This window comes from Haliaeetus leucocephalus, unplaced genomic scaffold (assembly GCF_000737465.1).
Source record: "Haliaeetus leucocephalus isolate CR32 unplaced genomic scaffold, Haliaeetus_leucocephalus-4.0 Scaffold170, whole genome shotgun sequence".
NCBI classification, from domain to species: Eukaryota; Metazoa; Chordata; class Aves; order Accipitriformes; family Accipitridae; genus Haliaeetus; species Haliaeetus leucocephalus.
This window is the reverse complement of record NW_010972606.1, coordinates 1131166-1156559: the sequence shown is the minus strand read 5'-3', so window position 1 is coordinate 1156559 and position 25394 is coordinate 1131166. Positions and strand designations below refer to the sequence as shown.

The 25394-nt window shown below is 39.8% G+C and overlaps 1 protein-coding gene across 1 annotated transcript in view; it reads left to right on the top strand.

The window, feature by feature from the left end:
- Positions 1-18765, top strand: part of SULT4A1 (sulfotransferase family 4A, member 1) — a 29588-nt gene extending 10823 nt beyond the window's left edge. Inside the window, exons 2-7 of the mRNA XM_010563588.1 lie at positions 6760-6890; positions 8313-8393; positions 8518-8644; positions 11983-12077; positions 13549-13687; positions 18277-18765. Of these exons, the coding sequence (XP_010561890.1) occupies positions 6760-6890; positions 8313-8393; positions 8518-8644; positions 11983-12077; positions 13549-13687; positions 18277-18389 (686 nt within the window). The 3' untranslated portion in view covers positions 18390-18765. The remainder of the gene's footprint in view (positions 1-6759; positions 6891-8312; positions 8394-8517; positions 8645-11982; positions 12078-13548; positions 13688-18276) is intronic.
- The last annotated feature ends 6629 nt before the right edge of the window (positions 18766-25394 follow it).

Below are 25394 nucleotides of genomic sequence, written 5' to 3'. Positions count from 1 at the left end.
CTTGCTGTGTGGAAGTGGAGATGCCTCAACAGTCGGTGCCTGGTCTGAGATGCACTGTGGTCGATTCTACACTTTTCATCCTGTCCTCTATTGAGTAGTTAGTATGCTAATGTAAGGGAGAATTAGGACTCAGGCCATTTTTTAAAAATAGTACTAATGCATTAGCTGAAAATAACACTGTTTTGTAACCAGTTCATTAAAGCAGTGCTTTAGGATACTATATTATGCAATATATATTAGTAGCAGTAATTGTATGGATAATATATGTATGTAAACAGTTCAGTGACAGCTTTTTTACCAAACAGAAAGTACATTTTAGTCCTAAATAGAATACGGTTTTCATAGTTTGCTGCTTACAGCCTCTGGTGAAACACATTCGAAACACAAGTCAGACCTAATGGACCTGTGTCTGCATTCTATGATATAAGTCTAGTGAAAGACAAGCAGAATTTAGCCTGTTGGTTTTCTTTTAAAAGTCAGTATCTACAAGTGGAAAAATAAACTGATTAGTAAGTCTAAAAATCCAAGACTCTGCTTACTGAATGTTACTGGAAGCTGTGCAGTTAACACTTGTTTTAAATCCAATCTTATTTAAGCTGTTGCCATCAGTTTCAGAAGATCTGAATTCAGTTTCCTCATGTTCCACAGAGTCCCTTGACAGGTCACTATTAAACTTAGGGGCATGTAGGCCACATAAAAGGGACATTAATCTTAGAGGATGAGTATTCAGGCCTTTCTGAAAATTGGGCCCTTTAATATATATTTAATTGGTCAGTCAAAAATATTGGCAATATAACATCAAAATTTCAGCCTTTATTCTGAATCCTGAGTCATCTAGCAACAGAAGAATTGGAAAATACAGTATCAAGGTGTATACATTATTTTTATTATTAAACTGATATGATTTGATATCACTATCTGATAATGAAAATGCCTATTCTTAAGCCAGTTGGAATTCCAAGATGTAGGAGAACTTGAAAATAGAGACCTCAAAAGGAGATATTTTTATGGTTTGGAAATTGTTTTCTTCTAATGGAAAAATCTATTTTTCCCTCCACTATTCTAGCATGAAGATGAATCTGTCATGCTTACCTGGAGATATACACTGAAATTGGTGAAAGGGGAATGAGCTTGCAGGCAATTAGAACAACTATGTGGGGAATCACTTTACAGCACTTGCTAGGCCAATCTGACAGCTTTAGCAGCCCTCATTTTTAATGAGCACTTACATCTACCGATGTTATAAAAAAATTATGAGTCATAATGGGTCCATTGCATTGTATTAGCTGAAACTTGATCAAGCATTGGTAGATCAAATGAAGTGCAACTAATTGAGAGTGCTAGAAGACTGTTAGTATTAACATGAGTATTTCTTTATTTTATTTTTCCATGTGGTTTCCAAACAAGGGGTTAATAACAGGAACATACCAAAGACCTTTGCATCCTTGAGTTGCAGGTTTGTCCCATGTTAGCTGATATGGAGGGCAGAAAACTGAAATAAACTACATTAGACACCATGTAGGGAAGCAAAATTTCACAGGAAATTTTATGGTTTTATATCTGCCACTTCACTTTGAACAAATCTGAGGTTCGGTGGCTGCATGGGAATGTGCCAGTGGCCAGAAAGTAGTGCAAGAGCCAGAGAACAGCTGCACTAAAGAATATTTCTCCCTCCTACAGAGACCAAGTTTGACGTCAAAAGTCATCTAACACCTAGAAGCAGAAAGGAGTAGCTGTGGTGTTGCAGAGTTTTGGCTATCTTGCTATGCTGTCTGGTTACTGCTGCAGCAGTTACATTTACTGATAAGCAGCAGCAGTGTGGCCATGAACTGACTTTGCTGTTGTTGCTGAGGCATTGGCCATGAAGAAGGGTACAAACGAAGAGTTTCCAATCATCATAGCAGATGCTGTAAGCATGGTAGGATTCTTAATGAGTCCTGATTTCTGTGCATGATTAGGCATCACAGAAAAGGACAGTGCAGCTCAACTAGCAGACTTTCAAACTGCTGTGACTGGGCTGCTTTTGTACATGCTGTTACGCAGAGCAGAAATGCAAAATGCAGGTTCACAGATAATTTAAAAGGCTCTCCTAAGCTACTGCTAGAATTTGCAGGTTTTTATCACAGCTGTTTCCTATCCTATCTCTTGCCAGATTTTGTGAGATAAACTGGAACACACTGTTTTCTCCTGAGGTATTGACATAACAGAAGAGCTTGTCAGGGAAGAGCGTTTCTCAGGTACAGTGCACTGAAGTTCCTCAGATGGGGACTGGCTCCTTTTTAGTTGGAATTGGATAAATGTAAATGAATTCCACAACTCTTTTGGCAATATGACCTCAGAGGTAGCAGGGCCAGCAGTATTCCTCCAGGATGAGGTGTGGATCTGCTGCAGCTGGAAGAAGGAAGGGTAGAGTTGCTGGGTACTTATGAATGTTGCATCTGGTCCCTCATGCCCAAGGCTGACAGATTAATCCTGTTTGGCAGTGACTGTTTGCTCTTTCTGTACCATCCCAAGTGAGGCATGCATGTACATGCATAAGCATTGAGCAACACAAGGAGAAAATGATGGAAAATACTTGAGATGCACAAGATCCACTGATTGTCTCCAAGAAAACCTTAGCTTCATATGCCTACATGCTAGCTTTTCCAGTTAGTGACCTAATCCTTTAATTTCACTTAAAAAGTGAGTAACCCTCAAGTGACAATAAATCATTGTTGGCAGCCAGGCCAGAAATCTAGGGAGTATAAAGATAAGCTCTGCATCTTTTTTTTTTTTTTTTCCTTAGGCTTCCTTCATCTTTTTCTTCTCTCCAACAAGTATCATCATTTTCCCTTTTACTAAGAAAGTTTCTGTGACATTTAGATCTGGCCAAGTTTTGTGATAGAGTAGGATTATCAGAGGTTATTCCCATAATCTCCTTTGAAAATCTCAGTTTCAGCAATTCACTCTACCTTCCACCCGTAAAATAGTGGTTCTTGCACATCCCCACAGGCATCGGTTTAAGTCAGTTTGTTTAAATGGCCAATTCCTGTATGCCTTATACACAGATGAGGCATCAGGGGCTACACCAGAAGACTCGCATTCACCTCCCACAGTGGCAAATTTAATAAATTCTGCTAGCCCCAGTCTAGGCTTGGGCCTCTCATCACAGGCATGGGTACAATACCCCAGTTTGTTTGGCTTTCCAGCCAGCTGGTGTTCTTAGGGGCTAGAAAACCTTGCCCTAGCAGCTAGGTCTGGAATTTGGGTTGCCATTTGTCTATTTCTAGGTTAATCCACCATTTCTAAACCAAAAGGACATTCAGCTCTGATGTCTGTAATTTAACTTGAGTTGTCTTTAACCCTAATAGAGATGTGAGGAGGTTGTATATATCTAATTATATATATATATAAAAAGGCTTTTAGTTTATTGGCTTTCTGGGTTTTTTTTGTTGGTTTTTTTTTAAACAAATAAGCATGTGGTGTTTCAGGTTTTTTTAAAACAGGATATCAGGTTGATGATAATTTTGGGGGGCTCTTGGGCATGTGTGTGGGGGATAAATGATAATTGATTAAGGGTAACAAGTTGTCGTGGTTTACCCCCAGCCAGCAACTAAGCACCACGCAGCCGCTCACTCACTCCCCCCCCATCCAGTGGGATGGGGGAGAAAATCAGGAAAAGAAGTAAAACTCCTGGGTTGAGATAAGAACGATTTAATAGAACAGAAAAGAAGAGACTAATAATGATAATGATAACACTAATAAAATGACAACAGTAGTAATAAAAGGATTGAAATGTACAAATGATACACAGGGCAATCGCTCACCACCTGCCGACCGACACCCAGCCAGTCCCCCAGCGGCGAAAACCCTGCCCCCCCAACTTCCCAGTTCCTAAACTAGATGGGACGTCATATGGTATGGAATACCCTGTTGGCCCGTTTGGGTCAGGTGCCCTGGCTGGGCATGAGAAGCTGAAAAATCCTTGACTGTAGTCTAAACACTACTGAGCAACAACTGAAAACATCAGTGTTATCAACATTCTTCACATACTGAACTCAAAACATAGCACTGTACCAGCTACTAGGAAGACAGCTAACTACATCCCAGCTGAAACCAGGACACAAGTTAAAACCCCTCAAAAGTTCCCTCAAAAGTTAAATCTCTGGTTTTCATTTGCATTAAGACTCTGAAAATCCTAAGCAGAATAACTTGAGTGCTAATGTGGAAAAAAAATCAGGCTAATGTAGTGAGTGACAAAAGTGAAAACTAGCAGAGTTCATGGGTGGGAGAAATCAGGATCAGTGGCCCTACTGCAGGTGTAGGGAGGAGAAATTCTAACCTGCTGGATGAGCAGAAGCCAGACGTCTGTCAGCTTGCAGTCTTCCCCTTTGTAGAAGAAATACTGCAGAAATAGTGTTTGCTGTGTGAATTGGAATAGGATGCTGGAAGATGTGCAGCACTACATACATAACTACAGTAATTTGTGTATGTGCATGCTACTAATTAGCACTGAGGTTCACAGATTTAAAGCACTGTTCTAGAGAACCTGTACTTGATGGAGATTTTTATTTTTCTGCTTTGAGTACCTGCCATGTGCACAGCATTACTCTTTCAATGAATCACTGTTTTTGATGGAAGCACATTTAAAGACTTCTAAGCTTTCAAAGGCCTACTTCCTTCTGAATCAGAACCCTTCTTCCCCATGCCTCCTACATCAATATGTAATTTCCTATCTCTGTAGTGCTCCATGGATCTGCTAGCAATCAAGCCAAGTCTAGTGCATGGCCAAAGGTCTGAAAAAGAACTAGGTAAGACCATGGGGGCTGTGCTCCCTGCCCATCGCCTCCCACTTAGCTGGTGGACTTTGTGGAGAGCTGGTAGGGAACGTGCTGCTCTCCTGAAGTTTCAGCATAGTTCTGCCTTAAAACCCTGTGGTCCTTTGGTATTCAGAGGCACCATGGAGATGGCTTCTTTTTGCCTAGAGAGCAGCTGAGTAACAAAAAATTAGAAAGTCCTGGTTGTGTTGTTTATCCACATACAGCTATTCCTTTTCCTTTCATGGAACAAGGTTGCTGTAATAGCATTTTTCTTTGCAGGCGGAATTGGAAATACAGAAATAAATTATGGAGAACCAGGGTGTCTCCTGTCAGAATAAATATTTAATGAGAACAAGGGTTGTGCTCATTCAGAGTCACAAGGACACATACTGAAGTACTGTATATATGTTAATTTTAATGTATAAAATATATGCTTGGACTTAAAAATGCAGAGTGAACAGCCTCAGGGGCAAGTGTGTATTAAGGCTGTGACAGCTGTCTCTGTGGGTGATGATAATGTAAAAGTTTCTTTTTTTTCCAAGCCATTTTAATTTACCCACCAATCAGTCAGAAGACAGAGGAATCTTAAAGTACTTATTCTCCAAAGCAGTTCTTGGAGGCATGTGTTCTTTCACGTTGTATCCAGACGGTGTTCATTTTAACCAGCCTCTAAAGCACATCAGCTTTTTGTAACTCTTCATAGCTCAGATTAAAAAAAAAAACAAAACTGAATAATGATACACTAGTTTTTGTTGTGTTGGAGCAACATACAGAATTTGTACAAAGTGTGCCTGTTAGTGTGTACAGTCATGCTAGTTAACATGAATTAACCTAGTGACTGTTACAAGTTACTTGCAACTTGCAAGTTATTTTCAAGTTAAAACGAGAATGAAAGGCACGATCTCAGAGTTTGCAGCTCATCTTTCCAAGGATATGGGATGTTGAGGTGGACTGGGGCTTTCTAAAGAGTTCTGGAACAATTACTCGTTCCTTTGGGCAACATGGGAGAGAGAATAAATCCTGGTCTCATTTTCCTTACCACTCACAACTCTTAAATAATTGGTCTATCTGTTGCAGTATCCAGGATGTCCCATGCCCGTGTGACTTGTCATCTAAACTGTGGAGTCCCTTCCCTGCTAGCTTGCTTTGATCTCTCCTCATTCTGTTCCTCCATCTCACTAAAAGCCCACGCCTTTCTCTTCACAAGCATGTCAGATATCTCTGAACCTTTGTTTGCCTGTTTTGAGGGTTTCGTACCTGCCTGAAGGTAAAATCATTTGAAATAGTTTCCTTGTTCAAACTTCTATTTGGAATACCTATTAATTTTCCAAAGTGCAGTCATTAAGGCTAGAATATCTAATGTTTGCTTTGTAAATGTCCTTGGACTGGAGAGGGGGACGTAACTGGGGCCACTAAAGCTTATGACGAACTTGCTATGCATTTATGCCTTCAGTGGTTTATCCAGTCCATAACGTGGAGGTATAAATAGACTCTCAAATCATTGTGTAACAGTAGAATTGCCTACAATTTAGCATAGAGGACACTGGCAGTCTCCCAGTATGGCCGCTAATGCATTTTGTGAACTTGGATGATCTCTGCCTCGTTTTTTTTCATTTCTAAAATGGAAATAGTAGTATTTTGCCTAGCTAATGTTCACAGGGGAAAAACTTTTTTAAAATGCTTTGCAATTCACAGGTAAAATGATTGGGAGATAGAAACGTATTTACATTATTACTGAAGAAAAATCTGAGGTCTTCTACGTGAAAGGAGATCTTCATGTGTTTAAAATAAAACTAAGGGAGCAGACAGACTGTGTTAAAACAGTAGTTACAGACTTAGTTCACAGCAGACTGCTAAGGATGGAAGTTATTATTTCTATGTCTAGGTCTCCCTTCATATGCTTCTGTTTAGATAAGAACTGTAATACAATCTGTTCTCTTTCATTGTTTGGTTTGTGCAGGCACAGGCTTGCTACAGGAAGTGGTATATCTAGTGAGTCAGGGAGCTGATCCAGATGAGATTGGACTAATGAATATAGATGAACAACTTCCAGTCCTAGAGTACCCTCAGCCTGGTCTGGACATCATCAAGGTACAATTTATTGCAAAGAAAGTCTTTCAGCATTTGGATACCTTTTTCCTCAGTTCCATATTTATCACTTCATTTCATCCTGTGCCCTTGTCCTTTTCATCACTGGACTTGCTCAGTTTGTTGGAATGATTCAGAGTATTATTAGGTTATTTTAAAGTTGCTTTTATTAAGCTTTATTATAAATACTCTATTTAATGCTTTAGATGTTTCTCCATGTCCTAAATATCTTGGCAGTGGGTTTTCTGAATAAAAGTTCCAGGCCTCCCTTGCTTACATAAAGAGAAGCTGCCCAAATGAGGCAAATTTGCTTTGATTCCTTCCCTGGGTCTGCAAAAGAAGAACTACAAATACAGAGATCTATGGATCTGTAGACCCACTGCTCTGAATTTACATCTAAATCCTTAGAGACCCAGAATCTCTGGATCTACAGACTCTGTAGGTGTAGTTTGAGGAGTTTGGAATATTCTGCATGAAATGACTTCCACACTGTTAAGAATCACTCAGAGACTGGTGGCATGGCATACAAGTGTGATCTTGTCATTGCTGTAACTACTTCTGATATAGGCGTATCTTGGAATGATGAGGCAAAATACTGGGCTCCATCCTATAACAGCTACAGTGCTTGTTGAATTGAGCTACCTAAGGCTGGCATGGGTAGATTTAAGCTGCTTCTGCAGCATCAGCCTGCTTTAGGCTGAGAGTATTTAGGGGTCAGGGGCTGGTTTTTTTTTCACCTGTGTGATGCCTAGTCCAATGAGACCTCAGTGCTACCTTGATGCAAATAAGCGGTGGCAATAGTGAAAGGTTTAGTCTGAGATTACACATTGTTGCCTATACTATGTGCTAGAAACTTGATCCAATATGGATTTATGCAGTTTTTAACTATTAGAAGATTTGTGTCATAAGACAATTTTCTCTCAAATTATAGAAAAATACTCTGTTTGAAAGATGTTCACACACTCAAATAAACCTTTGGACTGTCCGGGCCTAATTCTGAGGATAAAATAAATTGCAAGAGTAAAATTTTGAAGTGAAGAAGTTAGGGGTAGGGTTTTCAGAGCTTCTAGTATTTCTCAAGGAACTTTAGTGGAAGCACCACTGGAAACAAAGTTAGTTTGATACTAAGAATCTTTAACTAGTACACTCTCTTCCTGAGAAGGTCCTACAAATGGAAGTACTTTGAAAACAAAAGGGGGAGAAAAACCCAACAAAACCCCCCCAACACATTATCCAGCCTTTTGATATTTAAAAACCAGATGTAATTCCCTGACCTAATTTCTTGTCCCAGACCCCTATTAATTTAAGAAGTGAATTTGTGAATGTGACTCAGTATAGCAAAGGGCTTCAAGACAGTTCAGGACAGCTCAGGATGTGCCAAAAACTAATGCACAATAAGAAATGTTTCTGTCTGCTTTATTTTAGGAACTGACATCTCCTCGTCTCATAAAAAGCCACCTACCATATCGGTTTTTGCCTTCGGACCTCCATAATGGCAATTCAAAGGTAAAAATGAAATGAAATCATGTTTGTTTAACTATATTGGCAGCAGTTGTTTAAGTGCTTTGGGAGAGGGGTGGGGAAAAAGCTTTCAATAAGATGATTTCTTTTTTTCACCTCCCCGTCATAGGTAATATACATGGCTCGCAATCCCAAAGACCTGGTGGTGTCTTATTACCAGTTTCACCGCTCCCTAAGGACCATGAGCTACAGAGGAACGTTTCAGGAGTTCTGCAGAAGGTTTATGAATGACAAGTGTAAGGAGCTGTTCTCTCTGCACACGCTGTTACACATTTATTTTCATCTCTGCATTCCTTCTGCAAGTACAGAAATGAACTGGATAAAGGTGCATTTGTTTTGCATATACAGCAAGGACGTTGCTACAGATAGTGCTGCGTGGACTTAGATTTGTCCATGCAAACTATGGCGATGCCTTGTAAATAATTGTCTTTACAATATTTGACCTCCTGGGCTCAGCAGTGTTCCACTTAGCTCAGGCAAAACTCTGGTCTACTCTTCTAAAATTTAGTTTGCAAGGTACCAGGTACCTTGTGAAAAGTGGTGAATACTCCATCATTTGATTTCAGTTGTACCTTACTGTTAGCTACTTCTCACGAGTCTTTCAGTTCCTCAGGGTTTGGGTTTTTTTCCTGGTAATTCCTTTAATATTTTTATTTAATCCAGAAATTCACGGTTTGTCCCTTGCAAGATACCAGTTAGCACACAAAAACCTCCAGTTTGCATGAGACTGATCTGGAGTACATCAGTAAGTTGAAGTGAGCCCCTGTAAAAAGGCAGTTGCAGGCTGCTACCGTCTGAAAAATACACTCTATAATGAGAATACAATTAACCTGCTTCACAACAACTCATCAGCTGCTCACCCAGTAATCCCTTTGAGCAAGGGCTGTTTCATGACACACCCACCCACGGTGTTCCCACTCAGGCTGCACTGCCTTAAGTAGCTCCATTGCACTAGCTCAGTAAACTTACAGGGAGGGCAAGCCCTATGTTCTCACATAACTGGCTGCTGCTGGGCTTTTTGCCAATGGATTGCCACACATTCTAGCTAGGAAGAGAAGAATTTTTTACTGCCTTCTATTTCTCTACAAAATCTTCTCTATGATACCTTAATGTGACACTAAGAATTCACCAGGTACCTTGTGCTCTGAGAGCAGCATCTCCTCTAGAACCAGTGCAGCAAACTTTTCTTCAGCCTGGAATTTGGAGGAGTTGATGATAAAGGAGCTATATAAGGGGAAGAAAAAAGTACAAGTAAAAGCCTACCAGTGGAGGTTATTTAACAGGCCTTAAAAACCTTTGCTACTTTCTCCTGCAAGTTTGCGCAGGGAGGGTAAATGCTCTCCTTCCATTCCAGCCCACTTTCAGCTTTTTCTTTTGCATTCCCTGAGAATGGGATGTTTGTCTGTAGCCCATGATCAGGAACTTCTAGACCGGAGACATACGAAAGACACATTAGAAGGTCTTCTAAAATAGGAAGAAGGTTCTGTATTCTTTTTCATGTAAGTATCGCAAGAGTTATTTATATCTTCATCTAGTAGCAGCTAGCTGATTTATCATAACCTCCCAGAGTCAATAAAACATCACAGTGTGTTCTTTGTCCATAATTGTGCAAATGGAGTGTTTCGTAATACAGTAAATTTAGCATTTAGCTAAATGTTTGCATCTGATGGAAGCAATGCAGCGGCAAAAAAACCTTTGTAAGAAGTCAAAGTACTGCTAGAGGGAGAAGTACTGAGCCCAAACGACACAATCCCACTCTTTTTACCCCTTCTTACCTGACCATCTTGAAACAAATTCAGTGCATGTTAGCTGTGTTGTTTGAAAGCATACGGTTAGATAGGGATTAGTCTTGAATGTGCTAATTCTTTGGCATTATCCTCTATAGCTTAAGGGAGTTTCTTACATAAAGCATAGGTAAACTCTGCTAACATAATCTTAGTGGATTCTTGCCCTGTACCATCAAGAGCAGCTAGAAGCGCTTTTTGCTTGACTGATGTGTTAGCTTCATGTGTGAATTTCTTTAGGGGGGTGTGGAATGGGATTAACAAAAATGGAATTTTTCCAATACCTTTATAGAAATTGAAAATGAGTCAGCTGTTTAAAATAATTTTACTATGATATGGCCCTCTTTGTCCATTGAGAATGTTTCAGTTACCAAAATTAAACAATTATTTTTCAAAGGGAAAAGGTGGCTTCAAAATACAAAACTAAAAAGTTTAATATTTCTCTATAGCTGCTTTGCTGAAAAGATGAAATTGACCAAAAAAATATTGGGAAAGAATGTGAAAAACTGCTCACTATATTTGCTTAATTCCTTCTTTGATTATCTGAAGTACTTTGGGGGAATTTATCACAGGCAACAAAGAAATATGCAGAATGCATTTCTCTTTGGGTTGTCTTTCCAGTAATATTGGCAGCAAAAGACATTCTCTAGATGATAAATACCAGTGTCTGAACCTCTGCTAGGCACATGTAAATTGACTGAAATCAGTGCAAATGTGGAATTTATCAGAGAAGTGAAAAACAGAGGAAAGTTTTGGGGGAAGGGTTGAGGCTTCCAGTAACCACTGCCTCAGCAGTACTGGGAGCACAAGTCCTCCCAGCATAGCACCTCAGCTTCTCTTCAAGTCCTAAACCCCGCACAGCAGGTATGGGGAACTGAAGACAAGCTGCTGGTGGCAAGCAGGAGGTAGGAGGCATAAGCTTTTAATCATTGGCAACGCCGCACACTGGGCCTGCTCACAACTTGTGATATATGGGAAGTACCTCATCACATCACTCTTAAGATTTTGGGAGCACTCAACACCTCATGGGCATCTAGTTGTAGTCTGGATTTATTGTGTAACTGAGATAACTGATAACAGTATAACTGAAACTGTGTTCTGGCATGTCCACAGAAGTTGTGTGGCAGTGTTCAGAAAATAACAATAGAAGGAAATAGGTCTGAGATTTTAGCGGGGAGGCAAAAGATGTAATGATAAATAGAATATTCTGTCAGTACATCCTACATTTTTGGGAATGACCATGAAGCATTTTTATAGGTCTGTTTCCTCAATACTTCTTTAATTAAGAAAGGACAATGGTTGTTGGCAATTCTTTGTCCATAGTAGAGGGTGCTCTATGGAACTTTCCACGAATGATGTATCTAGCTGCTAAGTGAAGGCAGCTGCAGTGTGGTATGTTAATTGCAGGAATTCACACAGGTTGGAGCCGCTGGAAATTTGCCTTCTGCAAAGCTCTCTGTGTAATTTTTATCTTGGCTCAGTTTCCGTTCAGTAGTCAAGAGTTATTAATACTGAGCTCTGAGAGGTCCATCATGAAATGTGGTGGCATTTTCAGCTGAACGTTTTATCTTTATGATAAGTTAGTTCTTTTGAATATTCTAAACTGATAGAAAAACTCTTTTTTAATTAAGTTCCTTGCTGTGCATGGCAATGGGTGAAAACCAGACAGTATTCTCCTGGGGCTATGAGCCACTCCAGTTAATTTATTTTTCTCCTTTTTTTTCCTTTCTGAAAAGGGCTTAATAACAAAAGTGTTCATTTTCCTCATGCCAATCATAATGTCTTTGTAGTAGGATACGGTTCGTGGTTTGAACATGTGCAAGAGTTTTGGGAACATCACATGGATGCCAATGTACTTTTTCTCAAGTATGAAGATATGCATAAGGTAGGTTAGAAGTAGCAAAAAGGTACTTTAATTGTTTTAATATTTTAATATGTTTAGCATCGTAGTGTTTAAAATACATAAAGCACAAAATTTGCTGCTTATGTCCATATTTGGGCTCCCTAATGTCTGATACCATTTTTAAAGCACTGGCATTCAATAGCTTCTATGGACTTTCAGCACTTTCATAAACCTAGTAATTTACTCAGGAATGTGCCTGCATCCATAGGCACTAAACTACTTGCAGAGATGTGTAACTGTTCAGTGCTTGCTACACTCAGCTCTGGGCATTCGTTTAAAAGAAATGTCTTGCTGTGTGTGCTGTATCAATGAGAATAAAAAAAAGCACATCATCAGTAATTTGTCCAATATATTTGGTATTTATTCTGATTATTTGGTTGTTCATATTGTCTTCTGTGAAACAATGTTGAAAACAGGGATGATCGTGTAGCATAAGGTGAACATAATTATTGGGTCCTTATAGTATGCTGGCTAATAAATCCACTTTATTTTTAATCAGAAATTTAGTGGAAATACTACATAGAACATTGGTTTCCATTTCCTATTGCAATAATATATTTTTGAGAATTAATGAAAATGCTTCAAAATGTTTACTTGACTGGAACATTAATGGGAACATAGGAAAAACCCAGCTCTTATCTCTTAAACCTACAAAAAGGCAAAATCAGCGTGGAACTCAATAAAGCTGGGTAAATTATAATTTCAGCTTTACTGAGCCTTCTGATGGAGTGGGATGCTAAAAGATGATGTAATACAATCAAAATAATTGCAATAGTAGAAATTATTTCAAACCCGTGATGTTGAAGGGTGATTTATTCCTAGCTGTGCTCACTGATGGATGCTCTTGAAAGCTGGTGGCATCACAGTATCTTCTGCTTCCTGATAAACATTGCTATTTTGTCCTTGCAACTACAGAAGTCTTACTCATACTGAGGAACCCTGGAGTTCTGGATATGTAAATTAATGACTGCTTATTCTGAGGCCACCTCACTAGATCCTTTCCATCTACATGAATGCAGTCCCAGAAGCTAACAATGAAGGAAGGCTCCAACAGTTCTAACAGTTGTAGTCATTTGTTTTACCATGATCAAAATCAAAGTAACTTTTAATTCCTCCAAAATACACTGGTATTCCCAGGTGATCAGTTAAGGGCCTGGTGTTGTCTGAAGTGGGAAGATCACAATTACTTTGCAGTTCCCTGTTCTAATATTTGAAGAGGCGAGCTTACGTGACTCTCTTCTCTGCTGACCTGTCTTACCCTAATTACTTGCAATGTGTTTATTTTCAGCAAATGGGAAGGTCGCAAAAGTTTAAGATGGTGGTGTTTCTACAACTTCTGCATTTGTATTTTTCACACTCATCAGAATATCACTTATTTTGAAATACTGAAACTCATTAAAAAGGTCATTTAAAATATTGTAAAATAAACTATTTTTTAAATACTGTTTTACAGGACCTAGCAACGATGGTTGAGCAGCTGGTGAGGTTCTTAGGAGTTTCTTATGACAAAGCACAGTTGGAATCCATGGTGGAACACTGCCATCAACTCATTGATCAGTGCTGTAATGCAGAAGCACTTCCCGTTGGCAGGGGTATGTTTAAAACGCACAGTAAAACTCTTATTGCGGAAATTGCAAGAAGCAACTGACAACTTAGTAACCTCCAGGATGTGTTAAGATATTGGCAAAATACTGCTATGTAAATGATGGGAGGTCACTGACTGTTGGTGCAATATAGGGCTTGGTTTGTTTTGAAATAAGGTTAGGTAGAAGTGACTAAAAAGGATGGAAACATCCAAGATCAACAGGGTATATTCAACACCACACAAACTACTCTGTTAGAGAGTCTTTGGCTTACTTCAACAGATTGAGCTATTCATGCTGAGAAGACTGCACCGCTCCTTCTGACCTTTGGCATGTCAAAGCCCACACAATTTCATACAGTTTATCCTGGCCTAAGCCCTTGGTTTTAAGTATATCAGATTTTCTAGAATAGCTGATAATTCTAGTTTGAAGGCATGAAATGACAAGGACCTGTAGCTTTCCTTATGAGCTCTTTTCTTTTCATTGTTTACCTCAGCTATTCAAAATGTGTTTAGCTTCTAGATGTTTATTCTGGTGAGGTCTTTCTCTAGGAACCTGAAGTGCCCTTTGATCTGTTGATAGATCTGTCCTTTGATAATGTCAAGAAATCAAGTCCTTTCTCAGTTGTCTTTCTGATCAGCATAAAAGAGCGAACTTAGTAAGTCTCCCTCAAATTATTTTCTGTAGGCTGCTTTACAGCACTTAACGGCTCTTTCTAAAAATGAGGGAATAAGATCAAGATGGACAATTCCTATGTCAGCCTCACAAATGCCTTACCCAGACATAAAGTAACTTTATCTACTAATTTAATCCAGTTTTAATTGGAACTTCCTCTCTCCCTCTCCCTTGTTTGTCCATCCATAGCCATGTCGGCACTTGTTGATACAGCATCATACATGAAGCATGCGTTTGTCATGACCACAAAGTCCTTTCAGAGGAATTGATTTACAGGTTATTGTCCTTTACTCAGGGATCATGACCTGAATACTTTATTCTTCGGTTTCTCTGTAGGAGCCTTTTCCATACTACCTCTCTCAGCCAACCTTCATGTGATCTGCAAATTATATCAGCGTAATTTTTATAATTATTTTCAAATCTCTGATAAAAAGATCAAATATTTGACTACTGATTCTGACTTAGCCAGTTGTTTATTCATTTATCGTGCATTTTGTTGACATTGTATAGTTCTATTAAAAACCACTAAAATCACATGCCTTACAGAAGTCTATTGGTCACCGTTAATCAGTCAAACTGTAACCTTACCAACACTCAGTCAGGTTTGTTTGAGAGCAAGTTTGCTTTCCCATGAAAGCAGGTTCACTGGTATTCTATACTACCTTTGCATCTTTCTTGGCAGACCCTTGTGCCAGTTTTCCATTACTCAGCTCAGGCTATTGTCAGAGTAACTGACCCAGGATAACTTGCCCTGTTTGTATGCTGGCACAAACATTTCAGAATGTCATTCTTGGTAAAAAGCCATTGCTCACACCTCCTTGCTTTTATCTGTGACTTTGCATACCTGGTACGGAAAGGCTCTTCATACGTTCTATAGGGGCTATATGCTCCGGTCATTACAGTAAGGCTTGGAAACAAGATTCCTATGGGCAGTTCTCTGTCATAACTCTGATATCGCACCTCTTTTTGCCCCAGTTCACTGACATTATGGTAACGATCCATTCTTGAAATAAGTATCTCAAATTTGCTGGCTTGAAGTAAAATTCCAGTGAAGACAAAAGAATTTGTTGTTTCACTGAAAGACCTAATATATTCCCTATAGTTTCTGGTAGAGTCTCCACTGGATGGTGTGTTTTCCTGCTCTTAGTTATCTTGCTTTCAACTCCCATCCTATCCTCCCCTTACTACTTCAAACTGAAAATTCATCATGTAACACAACTTGTATCTTGTGTGAAAACAACAGACTATTTCATTTGCCAGTAGGATTTTACGGCGCGTTGCCTAACTGATTACCAACCCGCTTCTCTGCTATGAAGGCAAGATCACAAAATAATGAGTCTGGTAAGACATCGTGAGGGCCTTGGATAGTGTTCCATGTCAGTGCAAGATTTTACAAACAACAGAGCCATGTTCTCCTCCATTGACTTGCACATAACACAGAAACCTAGGTTTGTTCCTAACCTCCACGACCTGGAGATCTGTGGAGCAGCAGCACTGCCGCATGCTATGCACAGTCTAAATCCCCGCTCCTTTTCCAGTGAAAGCCAGAAAGGTGGTTGTGAAAGAAAGGTGAGGTTGTAACCCAAGAGAAGAGAGAACAGAGCTGCTGGTGACACCTTTCACAGGCAGAAAGGTCAACTACTGTCTCTGCTGGCCATTTCATCTGCATCCAGATAAACAGGGCGATGCCCACTTTTGCTGCGTGCACCATTCTGTACATGGTGTTAGTGTTCATTGTTCTGAAATGGAGCCTGCAAACCCCCAGTCAAGGGGCAGAGCCTCTTATTTATACTATCTACAAATCTTCCAAAAAGAAGCCTCCATTTTGTGATAGAGAAGGAAGGGAGCTACAGCACTTAATTTAATATTTTGTCATTTGTTCACTGTGTGCTTTTTATTAAAAATATCCTTATTTTGAATTTCTTTTGTTTGCTGTCTCTGGCTTTTACAGTATTTTGTTACTTCAGAATGCAGCTTCATTAACAGTGCTTTGTTCCTTCTCTGTTCGTTTCTGTGACAAACAATGGTGGCAATAACATGACAGCTTATTGTAATTTGTTTCAAATATTTTTAATTTGTCATTAGTTACATTTACTTTATTATTTTGCTTTATTTTAGTTCTTCATTTTTTTTTCTTTTAGCACATTGATCTTTACTCTGAAGATAATCCTGAGCTGCTGTGAAAGCAGAACAATGATTAGATATGTTACTTATATTTGACTCTTATCACACCATAATTTACACAGTTGCATGATTCAAATCATAAACCAGGTGGGTGACTTTTTGACAAGCTATCAATTCATATGGTAAAAAAAAAAAGATGTTACAAATAATCCACTGCATATGTCCTTTATAAAACTTGTCATTTGTCCATACATGTTGTTAGGGAGATTGAGAAAGAAAAGGCTTATCTTTACCAAGCAGAGGAAGAAAATGTTTTATTATTATTATTGAAAGGGAAATACAGGCTTTTATGTTTCATGCTATACTTTATGCAATTATAGTTGCCAGAGCAAAATTGAAATCCGTATCGGATGTTTATGATTGCAAGCGTTTTCTTAATGTGTTTTTTGATACAGGAGAAATTTGGTGAAAACAATAAACGATGCATTTTCAGTCAGTTTCCGGTTCTTTTGATCTTAGGATCCTGAAAACAAACCAGAACACTATCATACCTTCAAGAGTTATAGGAAAATCCCGATTTCACAAAACGGCCCTTGCCACACATACTGCACCATCATGTTAATATGTAATTTGTAGATGTTTCAGACAGTTTTGTCTTTGGACTCAATTATAGAGTTGCTGCATAAAAGCAATGGTAATTAAATTAAATGGGTATTCTTCTTATGCATCAAATGCATAATTAAGCTCCCTGCATGTAGTTTTGTTCTTGCTGTTATGATTAAACTCTCTGGTAGCACTGTCCCAATTCTCCTTTCATTTATTCCAGTTGAACAAGCCTGAATTTTGTCTTTATTTATAGCCAACATAAATGAGAAGAGATTTGGGCCTCTCAGTCTGGTTACTCCATGGGGATTATTCACCAACAAGTAACCCTGGCTGACTTTGAGTTAAATAAATTTTGGACTGCAGTGAAACAGTGGTTGGGGGCCGCAGCTTTTGACTGGCGGGTTCAGCAGTGTCATCAGGTTATGTTACTAGTTGGGTTCAGTAGAGTAGAAGAATACTCCATACAAGGAAAAAGTGTTCAGTGTCCATATTGCATCCACTAAAAGCTACCTATTCCTCGTGTACAAAATTGAAATTTAAATGGCATAAACTGGGTGCATGGCACTTGTTCTCTTCCATACATATAATCTAGGCACTCATATTTAACAAATAATTCTCTCCATATTGAGGAATGTAAATTAATCTGTTGAACTTATCTTTAAACATAAAATAATAGAAATTAGTAATGATAATATTACATCTCAATAATCGGAATTCAGTGATCAGTTTAATACTCTGCATTCCATGTACCTTTTGGATAGTTCTCTAACCAGTGTATGCTGAAGGCACAGTAATTTTGAAATGTATTATTGTTAGCTGTTGGAATTATTAAACAGCCATAGTTTACATTGAGACCAGAAATCCACTTTTAAAGGAATACCCAAACCAAAATCTGTATTCATTTCTGGTTAAGGGTAGAGCAAAATCTCACAAAAATCTGCATTCTTCCTGTATAATACTTGGCTGGTGCAGATGACAAGGTGTATGGTACTTATTTTAAGGCTTTGCAAGGGTTGTGGCAGAGCAACTGGGTAAGACAATGAACAGCCTTAGGTCTCATTGAGCTTTCAATGAAAGCTAAGACTGCTTAGCATCTCACAGATGATACTTGGTGCCCTGCACAGTTAGACTGTAGATACTTGGTGTCCTGTTAATGTCTGCTCTCTGACTTGTGTTCCTTCTCTGTGTTTCAGGACGAGTTGGGCTATGGAAAGACATCTTCACTGTTTCAATGAATGAGAAATTTGATTTAGTTTATAAACAGAAGATGGGAAAATGTGACCTCACATTTGATTTTTATTTATAAAAAATGCATGCATATGATATCCAAATATAGCTAGAAGTGCTTTATGCATTCATTTATTACTTGCTGGACAAAATACTGTAGCTATTATGTGTAACAAGATTTAAAGAAAGAAAAACAATCTAAGTAAACCATATCAGATACAATTATCTTTGATCCTAAACAGCTGTTTTTCTTCTAGTATTGTAATCCTTTGTCCACATGCAAAAACTTCCTAGACAATACTAGAATATTCAGCTGTTACGGAATGTGTTATATATGTATAAGCTATGTATCATATATGCAACTAGAATGTACACCTTTTCAGCCCCACATTGATTATTTAATGTGTTTTATAAAAGCTTTTCACTAGAACCTAAATAAACGTCCGTAAACCAAATAAAAAATTATTTCAGAGGGAAACAAGTAACAGGCCAAAACTGTATGCTAGAATGATCTCAGGGGTTAATCGTCACATTTATTTTTATAGCAGGTATATCAAGTATAAATAAATCCCATTCCAAAATAGTAACTGATCAAAGTGGGGTTCACATTAGGTTCTGCACACCCTTACCTGTATAATCTGAGTAGGTTCCGTGCACTGGCATACTCTGCAAGACAGGCCTTGTTATGAAACATAGCTGTGATTGTCAGTCTAATCCCAAAACCCACCCATGCTTTCATGGATGACGGCACACAGCTGTCTTCCTGATGGATGAAGTTCAGCTCCGTGCTGAAGGTCAGCAAACAGAAGCCTCTTAAGCCCCAAACTCTAATTCAGTCCCTCAAAATGGGGCTTAAAAGCAAGACATCTGGCGCAGGGGAATCTTGAGGAATCAGAGTCTCTGACCTGCATCGCTTTCCTGTGTAGATGTGAATTTCACCCATTAGATACAGAAAGAGAAGAGAAGGTGCTGGATATCCTCTAGTTCCACTAAAAGTTAAGGGCACCTAACACTGTTTACAGTTTGTGCTACTGGACTCCACCAGACCTAAGTGGAAGATGAATATACATGCCAGTGTAAGCAGGCAGAGGAAACAGCAGCACTGAAGGGAGTTTGAAAACACGCCACCAGGTGGGAGTATTGCACAAAAATTCATGCAGAATACAGTTGCAGTAATTGTTAGCCATGACTGGTCTGGATTATAATCAGGATTCAAGTTTATTTCTGTATCTTTTTTTATTTTCTATGACAGGTACACAAACAGCCTGAACCAGGCTACTATCACTATAAAACTCTCCAGAATTATTTTATTGTTCCGTTAGGTAATGACATATATGCTTTTTAGGTTCTCGGCTGCAGGAGGCCCATTTTTGCTAGTCAAATATTCAGGCTCACCAAAAGCCATGAGGAAGGACTAGCAGATTTTTAGTGTTTCAGTTCTGTTGGGAAACTAACTGTCAGTTCAGCAACTGGCAAGTGGTATAGCATGATGTGGCTTGACAGCACTTTTCCTTGTATATTTGTGAGTGAAAATGCTTTCAGTGAAATTTTATTTCTATTTTTATATTTTTAGTACTGTATGAATATTAAGCACTACACATTATACTTCTGTGCTTGCTTGCTTATTGAATAAAAGATGTGTTCCATGCATTGTGGTTTGCTCATTTTCTAGACCTCCTACTCAGGCCAGGTAGTCTTTGTACAAGCCACAGATCCTCTCCCCTACCCACACCTCCTAACTTAAGACAGAAGAACCACAGAAAGATGGCATCAACTCAGACAACCATCTCACCTAATGAGCTGTCTCTGACAGCAGCCCATAACGAATGCCTGTGCAAGAGTACAATAGAGAGCACAGGACTCTGTGAGCATCTTTGTGTTTAATAGCCCTCCACAGGGTTTTCTTCCTCTCAGGTTGGTATTGACACCATCCCATGGCAATGAGTTCTTCATCTAAATGCACACTGTACGAAAAAGGACTTGTTTGCTTGGAGACTGCCACCAGATAGTGTAATTTGGTGTTCCTTTGTTCTTGCACTATGACATGATACACAGTCACTGTTCAATCCACACAAGATTTTACACACTTTTACACCTGTTGGGCAACTCCGTGCTGAGAAGTCCTACTAGTCTCTGTCCTACAGGAGACCAAAACCCACAAACTACAACAGGCTGGAATAAGGCAGGAGTAGGAGAATTCCTTCTTGCTACAGAGGAAGACAAAATCTCCCCATGGTTCCTGCAGATTAGAGTCAGAAGAAAATTTCATTAGCACCAAAAATCTTCTTAAATCACTTAATCCTGAGGATGTATGAACAATACATCCTTACTGGCTGCCTAAAAGGCTTCTTGCATTTCTGAATACACCAGGGAATCCTATTTTGGTTCCTAGGCACAGCTTGTCTCCTTTGCTACAGCAGATGACCACCCCCCAAAGCCAAAAATGTTCTAAGGCCACATTTTTAACAGCCAGGTGTATACACATGCCATTGCCAAACTCAGCCTGTGCAGAGGGCCACCAGCTACCAGGCTGGAGGGGGAACAGCTAGTTTGGCCAAAAAAACATTTCCTTATAGTAAAGAGGAATAACCTCTGTGACAGTCTATTGTGCACCTACTGCTATGCTGGTGCTCCTTGTTTTAGATGACAAAGTTGCTGTGTGACAGGAATCTGCCTTCTAGCCCCAGAAAGACTGTCCTCAGCCAGAGCTATTCTTTCCTACCCCTTGATTCTGTTGCCTTCTGTGTTATTAGGTGAAATTCATCCAAAGCTGAAAGCCTGGTCAAAGCCCATTCCACATAAGCCATGCTGAAATTCTACCTTTGGATCTCTGGTCCTTGAAAGCATTTCAGTCTTTCTATTAAAATCTATAGGTCGTAAGCTCCTTCCTACTTTGACAACTTGAACTTTCAGGACTCGGCCAAATGTCACCGTAACTCTCTTTGTACAAACACAGACACCCCTTGGCCAAGTGCCCCAAATTGTCTCTGGTGAGAATGCCTCATTTATACAAAGGCACTGCAAGTGAAGAACAAAAATACCAGAAAACCAAGAGGTTTTTTTTTTCTCCCCTCAGCATTCAAATTTGGTAAGCTGCTTCTGCTGAGGTAACTGCTGCAAAGTTAGCATGCTAGCGAGATTTATCATAGTTACGCGGCTGGTAGCCCATTTAGTGATACAAATGTGCAAGATGCGGGGAGGATTTGGATGGCTCCGTTGCAATGGTATTTCAGATCACCAGCAGGCTTCCCCCTTTTCCTCTAAAGCACCGAGTACCCTCAACGTTAGTTCAAACCAGCCATCGTTGGCCATATACCTTCATGGAAATACCATATATACCACTTCACTGGATCAATCCGTCACTATGCAGGTGCACACCACGCAGTACTCGAAAGGCCGTGGCCGTCAGGCCCCCAGAAAGCCCCCGGGCTGTGCTGAGCACCGCCGTGGCTCCTGGCTCTCCATCCCTGCAGCTTCAGTCGCAGGGATGGCTCAGGTGCCAGCAGCTTTAAGTGGCTTGCCTCAGTAAGAGCCCTTCAAAGCATTAACACGAAGGAACTGAGGGGAAACTAATCTAGATGAGAAATTTTTGCACGGTTTTGTATACAAAAGGTTTAAGTGTTCATGGCAGTGAAGCTGAGCAGTGAAGAGGAAAGACAAGAAAGCTAATGAGTAACCATTAAAGATTCTCAGCACCTTTGTATAAGCATCACAACACAACATGGCACCAATAGTTCTGGCAATAATTATAAAGATTTATAGGCTTGAGTCACCATTATTATAAGCCATTCAGTCTTTCCTGGGTTATAAATAATGCTGCTTGGTAGCTACCAGCAGAGGTTTAGAGGGAGGATTAAGGAAGAGCATTTGTCTCTTAGTCAAAAGAGAAAGGCTAAACAGATTCAGCTGAATCAAATAATATTTACAAAAAAATCCCAAATCCAGTGACCACACCCATGGGAAGGACACAGTACAGAAATTATGATATATAATCTCACTACATAATCCATTTGATTTGTTTACTGTAGATCTGCAGACTGCTGTCCTCTAGTGTTTGAATCATGAAAAATATGCAGATAAGTATTTTCTGCTACCTGTCGTGGTGTATATCACACAGACAGAACAGAAATAATTGCAACCAATAACCAGCTTCATTCTGGCAATGGAAAGAGAGTGTGCAAAAATGAGCACCTTCATTTAAAAATAAAATTTGCACAGATTTTGGCATAATGAGGTTTAGACCTTAAGTACTGAGTCATACTCAAGTAAAAACTGTTGTTCTATCTCCAGGAAGGGGCAAGGAAGTCAACAGCACTGATGCCACTCTGCCCCTATCTATCTGCATAATAAATCACCCCTCTAAAAGATGGGAAAGCGATGGCAAATTCTGCAGGCAGACTGGAACAATGCCTCTTTCTAGCTCTCAGGCTTGAATCATACATAGGTGCATGTAACGTCCAGTGTCCTGAAAGCATCCTTCCAGCTGTGTGGTCTTTAAAAACGAATGGGAGAAAAGTTCACAAAAACGCAGGGCAGTTTTCTGTGCTTTAGGACCCCAACCTGTGGGAATTACTATTAGCAGCATAGGACTCCTTACCATAAATTGGTTTTAGAAACAGTGAAGCTGTTTACACCAATCAAAGAGAGAAAAGAAAGAAGAAACCTTCGTACTCCCTGCTAATGCAGGAACCTACATGAGATTCTTTTGGTAAGCTGTGCTGTGCCAGGATCATTTTTCTGGATTTTGCCACTTCATCAGTGGGTAAAATGGTAAAGCCACGCAACAACTTTTGCCCGAGTTCTCACCGTGCACAGATGACAAGCCCTGGCAATGCACGCTAGAGTAGTTTTAGAAGCTACCACCTCCAGCTGTCCACTCTGCCTCTCTGCCAGAAATGGCCACCGTGGAGGAGAGACAGCAGAAGCAAATGTGTGCTGGCTCCTCAGCTGCTGTAATTTACAGGCTGACATATTAACTTAAACTGATATGGATGGTGGTTTCAGATAATAGGCTGATTTGTGAACTGCAGCTGCAAGGAGCCAAAGCATGTCCTCGGGTGCTGCCCTGGCTCGGAGGTGATCTCCCAAGACCTTGTCAGAGCTCTTCTGGAAGCACTCTGCAATCGGCCGAATGCAGTGTCTACTTGGGAGCAGTCCGTTTCACGCATGGACCAACTTTCGCCTGCAAAAGATAGTCTATAAAGGTGAAATTGTATCCTTCAGCAGGAAGGGGAGACAGATCCACACTGCCACATGGAATGAATTAACCAAACCTGCTTTTGGAAGGAATATTGTTTTGTAGGAGGGAGTGCTGCAAGAAGACATGCTGTGTGACAGCATGCAAGATGCAGAAAGAACAGTAACGTAATGGCAGCTGACTGCTCAGACTGATTCCAATCACAATCACTAATATGCTGACTTGCTTGATATGTGTGGTACGACTGATATTCAAAGTAACTGCCACCCAGACGTTAAATCCACTGTCACCATCTCTGTCACATACTCAGCTTTTGCCAGCACTGAACATAAGATGACAATTTAATCCTCGCACGCAGATAACAGTAGCACAGCTGGTGTAACAGTGTGCTAAGACTTTAGCCTTCGCAGGCCTTACATCTGCTTTCTTACAGCTTTGGAAAAGTCAACCAAAAAATATGTGAGAGCTCTAAGAACTCGGCACGAGCGAACTATTTAGAACAAAACAAGAACCAAGGAAAACATTTAGATTTCAAGCTCCACTGGGAAGGCAGTATTTTATTTTTGCCCATACATCACATAATCAAATGTATCAGGCGTAATAAATAATAAAAATTTACCAGAGGAAACAAAGGTGATGATGAATATTGGCTACTCAAAGCTTGCACCACTCCAGATTTTAACTTTTCCCAGGTTATTCATGTACCACTCTTGTTTGCTTCTGGACCTTCATTGTTTCTGCTGCTGTAACCCCTCCAAAAAAGGCAGTTCTAACCCTACTAAACCCTGGAAATGCTGCAAGAGATTTTCAGTTCCTGGGAGTGCCACCACTCCATAGTTGGTAGGATTTAAACCCACAGAGGAAGATCCACAGTGGGTTTCCAGTTCTGTTCTTTAACCACCCTGCTTCAGCCACACATGCTTAGGGGTCAGTCTCTCTTAACAGCCAGACCCTTTTGGACACGTTCCTTGTTCCTTCAGTAAATCCTACTGAGATTAGATGGCAAAACTAGTTCTTTGTTTTTTATTTTTAAAGATCTTGTAAGCCTGTGTATTCTAAACGGGATGAAAAAGGAATATAAACAAAAATTAAGTTATGGGCCAATTCAAGCTTTGGTTTTTAACCATGCAAGTATGGATCATTCGGTTACTTTTTTTACTCAGTAATCTGGAGCAATTTACATGGAGGTTTTGAAATGAAGCGAGAATTTAAAAATTATTCTGTTTTTTCTAGCAATAACTGCAACACTATGCACTGCCATTACATTCTTGCAATCCTATATGCTTCTGCTCAAGTGACTGTCTCTGAAGGAGTACGACCGCTGAATTCAAAGGGACCAGGTATGAAAGTTAAGTTACATACACAAATCTTTGTGGGAATCAAAATTTTAACATGCCTTGCAGGGCATTAGTCTACATCAAGAACTATTGAAATACTGAACTTGTTCATGGACTCTTGAAAATAGAAAGCATTATTGGTTACTTGCTGATGCGTGGCCAGCGTGTCTGGACTGTGCAAGAGACTGTATTTTTTCCAGACAGTGGCTACAATATAGTTTTCAATAAGTTTCATTCCATTTATTGAAAAATAACCAAACCCACCAACAAACAGAAAACAACAAAGACACACACACGCACACACCCCGCCCAAAGCTTATGGAAGGCCACAGAATAAGGCTTCTTTTCTCACGTCCAACTGCAATAATTTACGCAGTGCTTCTGGAATCAAAAGGACTCAAATCAAGATGGAAAATGCCCAACCGATACTTCACATGGGTCACCACACCATCAAAAAGCAGGCGTTCTATACCGAATCGAACCTTAAAGAGCCCGATTCCTCACAGAAACGCTGGGCGCGGCCACGGCCACCAGAAGCCGCGCCCGGGGG